At 42.3% G+C, this 12,879-nt stretch overlaps 1 protein-coding gene across 4 annotated transcripts in view; it reads left to right on the top strand.

Annotated features, from left to right (window-relative positions):
* The first annotated feature begins 633 nt into the window (after positions 1 to 633).
* The window catches only part of DHTKD1 (dehydrogenase E1 and transketolase domain containing 1), a 37,077-nt gene continuing 24,831 nt past the window's right edge, over positions 634 to 12,879 (top strand). For 3 of the 4 annotated variants that reach the window (XR_005722506.1, XM_040248480.1, XM_040248479.1), the window contains exons 1-5: positions 634 to 923; positions 5,329 to 5,484; positions 5,876 to 6,087; positions 6,970 to 7,164; positions 11,499 to 11,768. Coding sequence is in view for 3 of the 4 variants with exons in the window: in XM_040248480.1 (XP_040104414.1) it covers positions 767 to 923; positions 5,329 to 5,484; positions 5,876 to 6,087; positions 6,970 to 7,164; positions 11,499 to 11,768 (990 nt within the window). In the remaining variant the exon portion in view is untranslated. Of the gene's footprint in view, positions 924 to 2,456; positions 3,790 to 5,328; positions 5,485 to 5,875; positions 6,088 to 6,969; positions 7,165 to 11,498; positions 11,769 to 12,879 lie in introns of those variants that run through there. The other variant, XM_040248481.1, reaches the window with a different exon arrangement.

Raw genomic sequence — 12,879 nt, 5'->3', positions numbered from 1 at the left:
AGACCTCCCAATATTGGTAAAATTAAAGGTGAGTCGTGGAATAGAATAGTTTGGGAAACTGTGTCAGAGATAGACCAACCAAGAATCTCAATTATCTAAAATCTTCCAAGTCCAGTTTTTTCTTCACTCCTATTGCTCTTGTACAGGCTCCTTCTCCCCTGTTTGAACCTGTCCTCCTCAATGTTTTTTACAAAAATACAAACAGAGATGGGATATTGATTTTCTGGCTCCTTCCTGTGAACTTGGTCTGAGTCCCAGCCACCTTTCATGCAGTCTGTCGCTAATTTTTCCTTTCTGTGGGAGACTGCATGGTGCGTGTGAGTCTATGCTCTGGAGCTTCCAGGACAGGGGTGGTGGGTGATCACTCCCGGAGGGAGACTGCAGCATACACAGATATATCCAGCATACACAGCTTTGTTACAGAAAGCCTGTACGCTCCCCTCAGCACTCGTCCTCTTCCCAAATGCAGGACTTTCCTCAGCCTCTAGGGCCTCGCGAGTGTCGCTGGATGCCAGCCGCGCGGCTTGGCTCGCAAAGAGTCGGACACGACTGAGCGACTGAACTGAGCTGATCTGGATTGGCTCCAGTGGCCGGGCCCTGGCCAATCAGGACTGGGGGTGTTGTCTAGGGGGCGGGTTTTTCCCCTTGCCTCCCTCCTGAGGCCTCTCACCTCCCCCACGGTGGGTGCCCGCCTGAGCGACCTCCCTGCGGCCGCGGCCCCTGGACATCCCGCCCAGATCTCTGGGCCCCAGGGGCCTAGTGGGACATGGCCTGGGCCGCTGTGGCAGCAGCAAGACTGGGCCTCGGCCGGGCCGCTCCGCTCTTCCTCCGGCGCGGCTACCAGACAGAGAGGGGTGTCTATGGCTACCGGCCGAGGAAGCCCGAGAGCCGGGAGCCCGAGGGCGGCCTGGCGCGCCCCCCAGGTCAGGATGGGGCCTGGGCCGGTGGGCGTGGCGCCTGGGGAGGCAGGGGGTCTTATTTCTGGGCCCGGGATGGGTGCTTTTGAGGGTTGGGACTTCTGGCGGCCTCAGTGTGCGAGCAGGCGGGTGGAGAGGAAGGAGAGGCCAGGGAGCAGAGAGGGACAGGCCTGTGTCTTGTCAAGGTCTGGGTCACAGAATGGTTCTGTGAACTCTTGTCTTTTCCGTTGCTTGGTCGTAAAACGTGTGAGAACTTAGCTGTTTGCGGAGGCGGGGCCCCGGCAAAAGTTCTAAGATAGCCCAGCTCCTGGAGTTCACCCAAGGATACACGTTTTCCAGGGCTGTCTCCAAAGCCGCTGGGAGGGGGATCTTTGGGGATCGCGATGGGGACTAGGGTGAAGAGGGCGTTGGTGTTCTTGGACCTCAGCATGGTATTTAATATCCATTCTTCTCTTCTGTCTAGCCTTTTTAGGAGTTTAAAACTCTGCTGAATTCAGAACTATGCTACTCGGGTTTTAATGGATTAGGAGACGCGAATGTCAGTTTTTGGAGGATCAGTTGCATCCTCACGTACAAGAGACCAATTTTGAGTATTTGGTTTATGCTCCAAAATTATTGTATGTTTATTCATCCTCACAGAATAGAAGATGAACACAGATTGGTCGTTAGAGGAAGGTCACTTGGCATTTTAATTTTTATTTGTTATTATTATTTGCTGTGCCATGTGGCTTATGAGATCTTAGTTCCCTGACCAAGGATTGAACCCTGGCCCTGGACAGTGAGAGTCTGAAGTCCTAACCACTGGACCACCAGGGAGGTCCCATTTGATATCTTTGGTCCAGTTATTGGATTAACAATTAGGATCCCTTCATCATCTAAACACCTGACCTTTGAGTAGTAGATCACACACCGAAATCTCAATATTGTGTTCTTGATCTCAGGAGACATTCAGAATAAAACTGATTTCTCTTTCTTGAGTGCAACAGGTTTCTTTAGGAACAGCATTTTGGTCAGCTAGATGTCTAATCCCTTGAGAGTAAGACTATCTATCTTATTTCACTTGACAAATGGAGTGTCTAATTTTGCATGTCAGTTTCCCTCAAACTGAAGTGTGTGTTCAGATCACTCTGAATGATGTTTAAAAGGCTAGTTCCCAGGCTGCCCTCCCTTGCCTCACCCTCATCCCAGTTCTCATTCAGTGACCTGAGATGAGGTCCAGGAATTTGTATTTTTATGTCACACTAAGTGATTTTCTAGCAGGAGGTCTGTGGCCACTATGGCCAAACATCATTATGGTCAATAAGGGATGTATCTATCAGTTGTGTCCGACTCTTTGCGACCCCGTGGATGGTAGGCCACCAGGCTCCTCCGTCCATGGGATTCTCCAGGCAAGAATACTGGAATGGGTTGCCATTTCCTTCTCCAGGGGATCTTCCCAACCCAGGGATCGAACCCGGGTTTCCCACATTGCAGGCAGACGCTTTAACCTCTGAGCCACCAGGGAAGCCCATATATAAGATGTATTTGTCCAGTAGAGTTTGGTCACACATCTGTACATCCTTGCAAGGGAGATTGGAAAGCATAGTCTTTCTTCAGGGTGGCCACCTTCCAGCTAAAATTTATTTTGAAAGAGAAGAGGAAAATAGATGTTGGAAAATAACTAGTATCACCACACTCAACCCCTTTGGCCATTTAAATACTCTTAGGTTTTCTTCCCACACAGAGAATGTATTCACAAACCCTAGTGAAAATGAACACAAGGCAGCTCGCACATCCAAGGTACACAGAGAATTGGGAGGAAGTGTAGTCCAAGTTATGGTGCCTTCCTCCTCCTCCATATGTTTATCTTGGCCAAGCAAGTATCAAGGCCAACATAGGAGGAATACCTCATTTACTAAGGTTTTCACTGTAATAAGGCTTCAGAGAGATCTTGAATTTGCTTCTGGTGAACTTTTTGCATGGCAGTGGTTTCAGGAGTTAAAATTTGACCCATGATATGTGTCCTTGGTAGTTGGCTATTAGTGAAAGAGCTCGTACTTTAACCTCTGTAAACCTCAGCTTCCAAGTAAGCTTGAGTTCTATTTATCAACAATCCTAAATTGGGAATTTTGACATAGAATCATCACTAACTTTTTGCTCTATTTCCTTTATACATATGAAATATATATGCAAATGAAGAGACATATATGAAGTATGTAGGTGCTAATATGCTAGATACACTGTCATGAAAACATATAGGTACAATACACACATTTTAACACAGCTCAGGTTCATATGATATATAGTGTCTTTTAGTTTTTTTTCTTCTAAACAAATTGGCACATCCAATAAGCATTCTCCTACAACATTATCTGATGATGATTTTTGGCCAGTGGGGATTAGTCATCAGCACTGTGGCATGTCCCTCAGATGACGGGTTTGTAGAGAGTTAGAGGACTAACAGGAGGGAAAGATCAGTGAGGAATGAGGAGGCGTTGACTCCACCCACCCTACTGGAGGGGCGTGGGTGTGGGTAATGAGTAATTGCACCATTTACTGGTGTCCTCAGGGGAAAACAGATTCCTGTGAAGACAGGAATATAAGGAACGTTTAGGGAAGAGGTGAAAAACGTAGGGAGGTCTGTTAATCACAGAACGGATGGAATTCTAGATGTCACAGTGGAAGAATCTAGGAGGTAGAGAGGGAGGAGATACGGGGTTGGGTCTGGAGGAAATGGCAGTCCACTCCAGTATTCTTGCCTGGAAAATTCCATGGACAGAGGAGCCCGGCGGGCTACAGTCCATGGGGTCGAAAAGAGTCAGACACGACCGAGCACAGCAGCAGCAGCAGAAGAAACCAGAGCAGTGAAATAAAGAGTCAGAGAAAACAGATGGTGAGGATGGGTGGAGGGTGTGCCCCGAAGTAGGAGGGGAAAGGGGGCCTCTGTCTCTTCAAGAATAGTAGGTGCTGTGTGTTCTTCGGGGTGAACGGCATCCTTTTGTGCCAACTCCCCTATCCATGTTATAGACTATCACTAAAAGCTTGGATTTTCAGTGAGAAACTGAAGCAGTGATCTCTTAACTAGATGTGGTTTGCTAAAGAGAATGTTTTCACAAGAGGGCTAGTAGGGGACTTCCCTGGTCATCCAGTGGTTAAGACTCTATGCTTCTAATGGCGGGGGCCCAGGTTTGATCCTTGATTAGGGATCTAAGATCCCACATGTGGTGCAGGTGTGGTCAAAACATAAATATATATATATTTATTGTATTTATTTTTTTACCTCTGCTGGGCCTTAGCTGCTTTGTGCAGGCTTTCTCTGGTTTCCGAGAGCAGAGGCTACTGTCTACTTGGAGTGCTCGGACTTCTCCCTATGGTGGCTTTTCTAGTTGCAGGGCACAGGCTCTAGGCGAGAGGGCTTCAGTAGTTGCAGCACTCAGGCTCAGTAGTTGTGGCGCAGGGGCTTAGTTGCTGCGAGGCATAAGGAATCTTCCTATACCAGGAATCAAACCCCCGTCCCCTGCATTGGCAGGCAGATTCTTATCCACTGTGCCACCAGGAAGTCCAATAATAATTAATTTTTTTTTAAGAGGGCTAGTAAACTGGGGTGAGAATGGTGATGATAACCCTGTATACTTACCATTAACTTAATTCCACTAAGGATGTAATTTTATAGATGATATTGGAAGTTGTGGTCTTGAAGGATTTTCTTCCTAATTTTAGAAGGGCTTTCATGTGCAAAAGGGAAGAAAAGCAGCTTTTGGCTCAATATAAAATCATCTAAGATTAAAAAAAAATCATCTAAGATAGAATTAGATTCATTGAAATATAGTGATTTCCCCTTTAAGAAGAGGTTGGAGAATTACTCATTTAAGGCTACAAATACAGGTTTTTTTTTCATTATGTAGTAATAAGATCATTTCTAATGTCTTTTTCCTTGTCTATGATTTTATGAGTCTATAAAATGTGTACCTGGAGGACGTGAGGAAGGAAATGTAACATTGATTTTGCAGTTTAAACTGTCTCTGTTTTTTTTTTAAATGTACAATATAAAAAACTCAAATAATAATTAAGAGGACTATAATTATCCATAATTAAAATTATAGCATTTAACAGTTATTTTCAATTTGAGGTGTTTTTTTTTTATTTAATCTATCCATGTGCATAGTTATTTCCACAAATGTGCACCCGTAATTCTGGTTCTTTCCAGTTATTTTTCAGTGACTTTTGCTCTCAGGAGATAAATTTAAGGAAATAAGTGTGTTTTCCAGGATTCTGCTAGTTTTTAATCCTGAAAACCACTGGCAGCTGTGGTGCGTAGGAATCGCATGTTAAAAATGTCCAAAGCCGCAAAGGCTTCTTTGAAAACAGATTTTGTGATTTGTGGGCATTTCCTAAACTGTATTGTTCTATTGTTGTTTTTCCACTCAATCAGTGGACCATGGCCTTGCCAGGTTGGTGACGGTATATTGTGAGCATGGGCATAAAGCTGCTAAAATCAACCCGCTCTTCACTGGTCAAGCCCTGCAGGAAAATGTGCCTGAAATCCAAGCCTTGGTGCAGACTCTGCAGGGACCCTTTAATACCACAGGTAAAGGTCATCAGCTGTCAACTGTCCGTGTGTCAGTTAACTGCCAGTGAGGCGGGACTCCTTTCTCCATTCTTGAAGAACTGCAGTCATGCCTGCTGGAGCTGAGGCTTCCATAGGTGTGAGGAGACAGCAAGGGGCACATTCGGACACTGTCTGGAAGAGTAGTGTTGAGGTTCAAGAATTGTCTTCCAACAGGACCCATATCCTCTGTGTTCAAATCATATACACAAATGGCCATAATTTTAGTTTTGCCTTTAGAAAAATCTGGATAACCATTGATGATGACCCAAGTTATTTAGAATCAAATGCTCTGAATTGAGATAAGGATCTTGTTATGTTTTATATTTGGGTGACTATTCTTTAAAGCGACCCTTTTGATTCCATTTCGTAGGATTATTGAACATGGGGAAGGAGGAGGCCTCTCTTGAGGAAGTTGTCGCCTATCTCAACCAGATCTACTGTGGGCAGATTTCTATCGAAACCTCTCAGCTTCAGAGCCAGGAGGAGAAAGACTGGTCTGCCAAGCGGTTTGAGGAACTGAAGAAGGAGGCATTTACCACAGAAGAGCGAAAACACCTATCAAAATTAATGCTTGAATCTCAGGTATAAAAGTAGCAGCTAATATCAAAGGAATTGTTCAGCTCTTTTTCTCCAAAGACTTATAAATATTGAAGAGAGGGAGTTAAGACATGAACTCTCTGAATGTAGCCACAATTCCCCCATGGCCTCAACACAACAGACAGTGTAACACACACCACTTTATTCTGAGTAGAAAGAGGTAGATCTCCAACCGCCAGAGCTGTTGGTTCTCTTCATAGTCGATACTCTCTATGTAGTTGTCTCTTCCCTTCATAAAAGACTGCAAAGTCCTTAAGATTTGATTCCTCTTTTAATTACCCGAAGGGATTAATAAAGGAAAAAGGAATACATGTATAGGTACGGCTGAGTTCCTTCACTGTTCACCTGAAACTATCACAATATTGTTACTTGCCTATACTCCAATACAAAGTAAAAAGTTTAAAAAAGATTTTAAAAAGGTAAAATTTTTTAAAAGAGAAAGGAACTATACATGAAAGAGGCTCTCAGTATAGATTAATAGGATTGAATGTCCAGGACTGTGCACAGGACTTGAGCCTATCAATATGACAAGACCCCTGGCCCCAGTAACATGGGTGGATGGCTAGTTTGCAGCCCAGATGAAATACTATAGAGTCCTGGAAAAGGCCTGGCTTTCTGAGGGGATTCCTACTGTGGTGAGTTCTTCTAGCACCTGGGTTGTTTTCTCAGTGTGCCCACTGCTGCCTGGTGTCCTCGGCAGGGCTTTCTTGCCAGGCTCTGAGTGACTTCTGTTCATCTCTGGGGTCTGCACTGAATAGACTCTGTTGTAGCTTCTTGAAGCAGTGCAGGGTCTCCTTAAATGTGTTTGGCTTTGACCCAGGTAGCCGGCTCTCCTGTAACTATTGTGTCTGACGTGGTGTTCCACAGGAGTTTGACCACTTTTTGGCCGCCAAGTTTGCCACAGTGAAGCGATACGGAGGCGAAGGAGCAGAAAGCATGATGGGATTTTTCTACGAGCTGCTGAAAATGGCGGCTTACAGCGGAGTAACAGATGTTATTATTGGGATGCCCCACAGAGGGAGGCTGAACTTGCTGACAGGCCTTCTGCAGTTCCCTCCAGAGGTAAAAGTCCTTCTGTTTTTCCCACCAGTGATGTGCAATTGACTGAAACAAAGTGAAGCCGGTGGTGATAATCGCTTTTAGAAAACTAAGCATAAGAGCCATTGGTCCAGGAGACAGCTTCATTAATTGATGAAAACTGATGATGTTGGACCTGGTATTTAGGTTGATTTTCCTATAGCTCTTTACAGGAAATCTTTGTTCACTCAGGAAAGTTAAAAGTTAGTTTGTTTCCTACGGATGATGCAAATAGATAAATTATGTTTTTTGAAGCATGCTTTCCCTATTTCGTAAAAATCAAACAAACACAAAGATCTGTGCAGTTCGATAAAATTTCATCTTCCAGAAAGTCATTTTTACCTTCTACTTATTTGCAGATTATAGTTAATAGATTGTATGAAACTAATAAAACATTGTTATCTCAAGAGATCCTCCAAAGTGAGTAGTTTATTGGTTATTGGATCTTTCGTATTTTTGTTCAGTCCGACTCAGATGCTCTGTAAATCTCGAAGCGCTTGAGGGTCAGGACACAATATTCAATGACAGGGAACATCAGAGAGACCCAATGTCTGATAAGGTTATGTCAATTATACATGGGTAAACCTTACCGCTATTCTTGGCCAGAAGATTAAAAACAATTATAAATGCTAGGTAGTTCCCCGGGGGTTCAGTGGTTAGGACTTGTAGCTTTCACTGCCAGGCTTGGATTCAATCCTGGATCAGAGAACTAAGATCCCACAAGCCATGTGTCACAGCAAAAAACAAACAAAAAATACCACATGTCCCAGAAACTCCACTCCTGGGTATATATTTGAAGAAAACAAAAGCACTAATTTGGAAAGATACACGCACCCCAATGTTCTTAGCAATATTACTTGTAATTGATAAGATACAGCAACAACCTAAGTGTCCATCAACAGATAAATAAAGATGTGGCATACACACATATAATGGAATATAACTCAGACATTAAAAATAATGTAAATTTGCCATTCGGAACAATAGGAATGGACTTGCAAGGTTTTATGCTTAGTGAAGTAAGCCACACAAAGCTAAATACTTCATGTTATCACTTATATGTGAAATCTAAAAAATAAAACAAACTAATGACTATAACAAAAAAGAAACAGACTCACAGATAGAACAAACTAGTGGTTACCCGTGGGGAGAGGGAAAATGGGAAGGGGTAATATAGGGATACGGGATTGAGAGATATAAATTACTTTGTAAAAAATAAATAAGCTAAAGGCTATATTGTAAAACAGAGAATATAGCCAATATTTTATAGTAACTAAATGAAGTAAAATATCTAAAGTTTTGAATCACTATGTTGTATACCTGGAATTTATATAATATTGTAAATCAACTACACCTCTATCCAAAAAATTTTCTTAATTAAAAAAATACACATGATGTCATGTCTAGGGGCCAAATCTTACCTTTTTTGTTTGTACTTCAGTGTTTCTGATGCTAAGAGATCCTTAATCAGCTTTGAAAACTCACCGTAGAAAAGGTAGAATCCAACAGAATAAAATGACTGACAGATGGAGGTGTGCTTTGACACCTGCAGAAATTCTTAAACCAAAAATTGCATTCCTAAAATATTCCAGACAAAGCAGTTACTCAAAAGCACAGAAATGATTATCAATGACCATACTTGTGAACATTCATTTGATAATAGAAAAAGCAAGAGAGTTCCAGAAAAACATCTACTTCTGTATTGACTATACCAAAGCCTTTGACTGTGTAGATCACAACAAACTGTGGAAAATTCTTAAAGAGACGGGAATACGAGACCACCTGACCTGCCTCCTGAGAAATCTGTATCCAGGTCAGGAAGCAACAGTTAGAACCAGACATAGAACAACAGACTGGTTCCAAATTGGGAAAAGAAGTATGTCAAGGCTGTATATTGTCACCCTTCTTATTTAACTTATATGCAGAGTACATCATGTGAAACGCTGGACTGGAGGAAGCACAAGCTGGAATCACGAATTCCAGGAGAAATATCAACCTCAGATATACAGATGACACCACCCTTATGACAGAAAGTGCCTCTTGATGAAAGTGAAAGAGGAAAGTGAAAAAGCTGGCTTGAAACTAAACATTCAAAAAGCTCTAAGATCATGGCATCCCGTCCCATCACTTCATGGCAAATAGACAGGGAAACAATGGAAACAGTGTCAGACTTTATTTCTGGGGGCTCCAAAATCACTGCAGGTGGTGACTGCAGCCATGAGATTAAAAGACCCTTGCTCCTTGGAACAAAAACTATGACTGACCTAGACAGCATATTAAAAGCAGAGACATTAATTTGCCAACAAAGGTCCATCTAATCAAAGCTAGATTTTTCCAGTAGTCACAGATGGATGTGAGAGTTGGACCATAAAGAAAGCTGAGCGCCAAAGAATTGATACTTTTGAACGGTGGTATTGGAGAAGACTCTTGAGAGTCCCTTGGACTGCAAGGAGATCAAACCAGTCAATCCTAAAGGAAATCAGTCCTGAATATTCACTGGAAGGACTGATGCTGAAGCTGAAGCTCCAATACTCTGGGCAGCTGATGTGAAGAACTGACTCACTGGTAAAGACCCTGATGCTGATAAAGATTGAAGGCAGAAAGAGAAGGGGCCGACAGAGGATGAGATGGTTGGATGGCATCACTGACTCAATGGACACAAATTTGAGCAAGCTCTTGGAGTTGGTGATGGACAGGGAAGCCTGGCATGCTGCAGTCCATGGGTCGCTAAGAGTCAGATACGACTGAGCGACTGAACTGAACTGAAATGAAGCTTGTGAAAAACACAGTTCTTCCTATCCTTTGAGTTTGTATGCTCCTATTTGCAGTGAGGGCAGTAATAAGCTTTTGGGTCATTTAAACCATTTGGCCAATTGAGCATAATATACTGTCTTTGGTAAATAGTTTGATTTGAGACCCAGCTTTGTAGCCAAGAACCTTTAAACCTTTGTAGCCAAGTAATTTCTCTTGCTCATGCTTTTTTTTTTTTAAATTCTCAAACTCCTAATTTATCCCTCCTCTTTCCCTTTAGTAACCATAAGATTGTTTTCTATGTCTGTGCATCTGTTTCTGTTTTGTAAATAAGTTCTCCTTTTCCTTTTTTTGTCTGCATTGCGGGATCTTAGTTCCTCGACAAGAGACTGAGCCTAGGCCATTGGTAGTGAAAGTGCAGAATCCTAACCACTAGACCACCAGGGATTTCCTGTATCATTTCTTTAGATTGCACACACAAGTCTTTTGTCATTTTCTGTCTGATTTACTTCACTTAGTATGATAATCTCTAGGTCTATCCATGTTGCTGCAAATGGCATTATTTCATTTTATTTTGTGGCTGAGTAATATTCCATTATATACATACCATATTTTCTTTATCCATTTATCTATCAATGGACACTTAGGTTCTTTCCATGTGTTGGCTATTGTAAATAGTGCTGCTGGTGGACACTGGGGTGCTTGTACTAATTAGAGTTTTATATGCCGGATATATGCCCAGGAGTGGATTGCTGGCTTGTATGGCAACTGTATTTTTAGTCTTTTAGCTTGTTCATTTTTAAAATAGATAGTAACACCTATCTCATAGAAAAGTATGAAAATGAGGTGACAGAACGTATGCAGAGAAGTCCTTTGAGAATCGCAAAATATAGTTTCTTTTTTTAATTTTAAAAGTCAATGATTTATTTATCAGTTACTCATCATATTTTGTAAAGAGAACATATTTAGAATCCTTAATAGCACTTTGTTACTTTTCATGTTCAAAATATCCATACATTTTTCACAATTTTGAAACTAAAATGGTACCAGAACTTACATAGATGCTACAACCCGAGAATCGCAAAATAGTTTCTTAGATGTCACTTGAGCTAAGTAGTGGATGTCATCCTGTGACTAAATGGGATGAAGTTCTTATTTTCCTTTAATTATAAGAATAATTCTTGTTAGCAATTCATGTGTTTATATATTTGAATAATTCAGTAAATCAAATAACAGCAAGTATTCCTGTTAATAATTTAACAAGAATACTAATTCTTTTGGAAAATGCATTCTAACAGGTGCATTTAAGAAAAAAATTTTGCTTATTGCAAGGCAGAGGTATCGTACTGTCTGCATCATGCTGGACTTGTCTTAACGTGTTAGAACTTCATTTGATGATGAACATCTCCAAACAGCTCCATGCATTTGAGCAGTTACAAGTGTGTGCTTATCTTTAAATAATGCATGGTCACAATATATATACAACATGTGCTAAAGTGTTTTTTTAGATTTTGTGATTTAAATGAACCACCTCTTCCCATTTGTTCTTGTGTGTTCACTCGGCTTAGCTGATGTTCCGTAAAATGCGAGGCTTAAGTGAATTTCCGGAAAACGTCTCAGCTGTTGGCGATGTCCTGTCTCACCTAACATCCTCGGTTGACCTGGACTTCGGTGCGCACCATCCCCTCCACGTGACTATGCTGCCCAACCCCTCGCACCTGGAAGCTGTGAACCCTGTGGCAGTCGGGAAGACTCGGGGGAGGCAGCAGTCCAGGCGGGATGGGGACTACTCCCTGGATGGTTCAGCTCAGCCTGGGGACAAAGTCATCTGCTTACAGGTACTGGGAGCTTCAGGAAGTAAGGCCAGAGGTTGGGAATACTGGGAAGAAAGAATGTCCAGTTTGGTAGTTGTCATGGCAGTCCGAATGGGGGTTGGAAATGAATTTCCAGAGTACTGCAGAAGGGAGTGAGTTTATTAAGAACAAAGAGCAGAGACAATGTGGGCCCTGGGAGCAGGGCTGGCCGGCACCTCCTGGCAGACCAGGGAGGGCCAATAGGACACTAGAACAGCCGGCTGGCTCAAGGGAGAGCCAACATTTTTGTGGGTTAGTAGTCAATTTTTATAGCCTCAAGACAAAGAAAATTCCTGCTGGAAGGGTGGTATTAGGTGATCGGTTAGGGCATTTGGTTAGGGTGAGCATGGGGTGGGCATTTTGACCTAATTTGGGGTCAGGAAGCTTGTTGGTGATGATCACTGGGGCGTTTGGCAATGGTTACAAAGGGGCTCAGTCAGCTTCAGAGGTGACCTTGGCTCTGGGTTCAGTGTCTGTGGCCTTGGGATAGGATTCTGCAGTCATCATGATAGGAGACAGCACACGTTCCAGACGAAACTAAGATGAACTTTTGGGAAAAGATTAGGGGGTTGTTTTATAAATTCATAGCAGATGTGAATATCTGCTCACCAGTAATCTCAAGGCAACTGACTGTGTTTTATTTTTTGACTGATATTTAAAAAATTTTTTTAGCTAATTAAAAATATATTTATTTCTATTTATTTATTTGGCTGTGCTGGGTTTTATTACAGCATGTGGGATCTAGTTCCCTGACCAGGGATCGAACCCGGGCCCCCCGGCTTTGGGAGCACAGAGTCTTAGCCACTGGACCACCAGGGAAGTCCCTAGTTAATATTTTTTTATTGGAGTATAGTTGATTTACAATGTTGTATTAGTTTCTGCTGTTCAGCAAAGTGAGTCAGTTACAGAGATACATATATTTACTTTTTTAAAAGATTCTATTCTCATATAGATCACTGCAAAGTACTGAATAGTTTCCTGTGCTATACAGTAGGTTCTTATTAGTTACCTACTTTATATATAGTGGCGTGTATATGTCAATCCTGATCTCCCAATTTATCCCCTCTTCCCCATCAAGGCAACTGACTTTAGACGA

This window comes from Oryx dammah, unplaced genomic scaffold, assembly GCF_014754425.2.
Source record: "Oryx dammah isolate SB20612 unplaced genomic scaffold, SCBI_Odam_1.1 HiC_scaffold_10, whole genome shotgun sequence".
In the NCBI taxonomy this organism is placed as follows: Eukaryota; Metazoa; Chordata; class Mammalia; order Artiodactyla; family Bovidae; genus Oryx; species Oryx dammah.
This window is presented reverse-complemented; position numbering and strand designations above follow the sequence as displayed.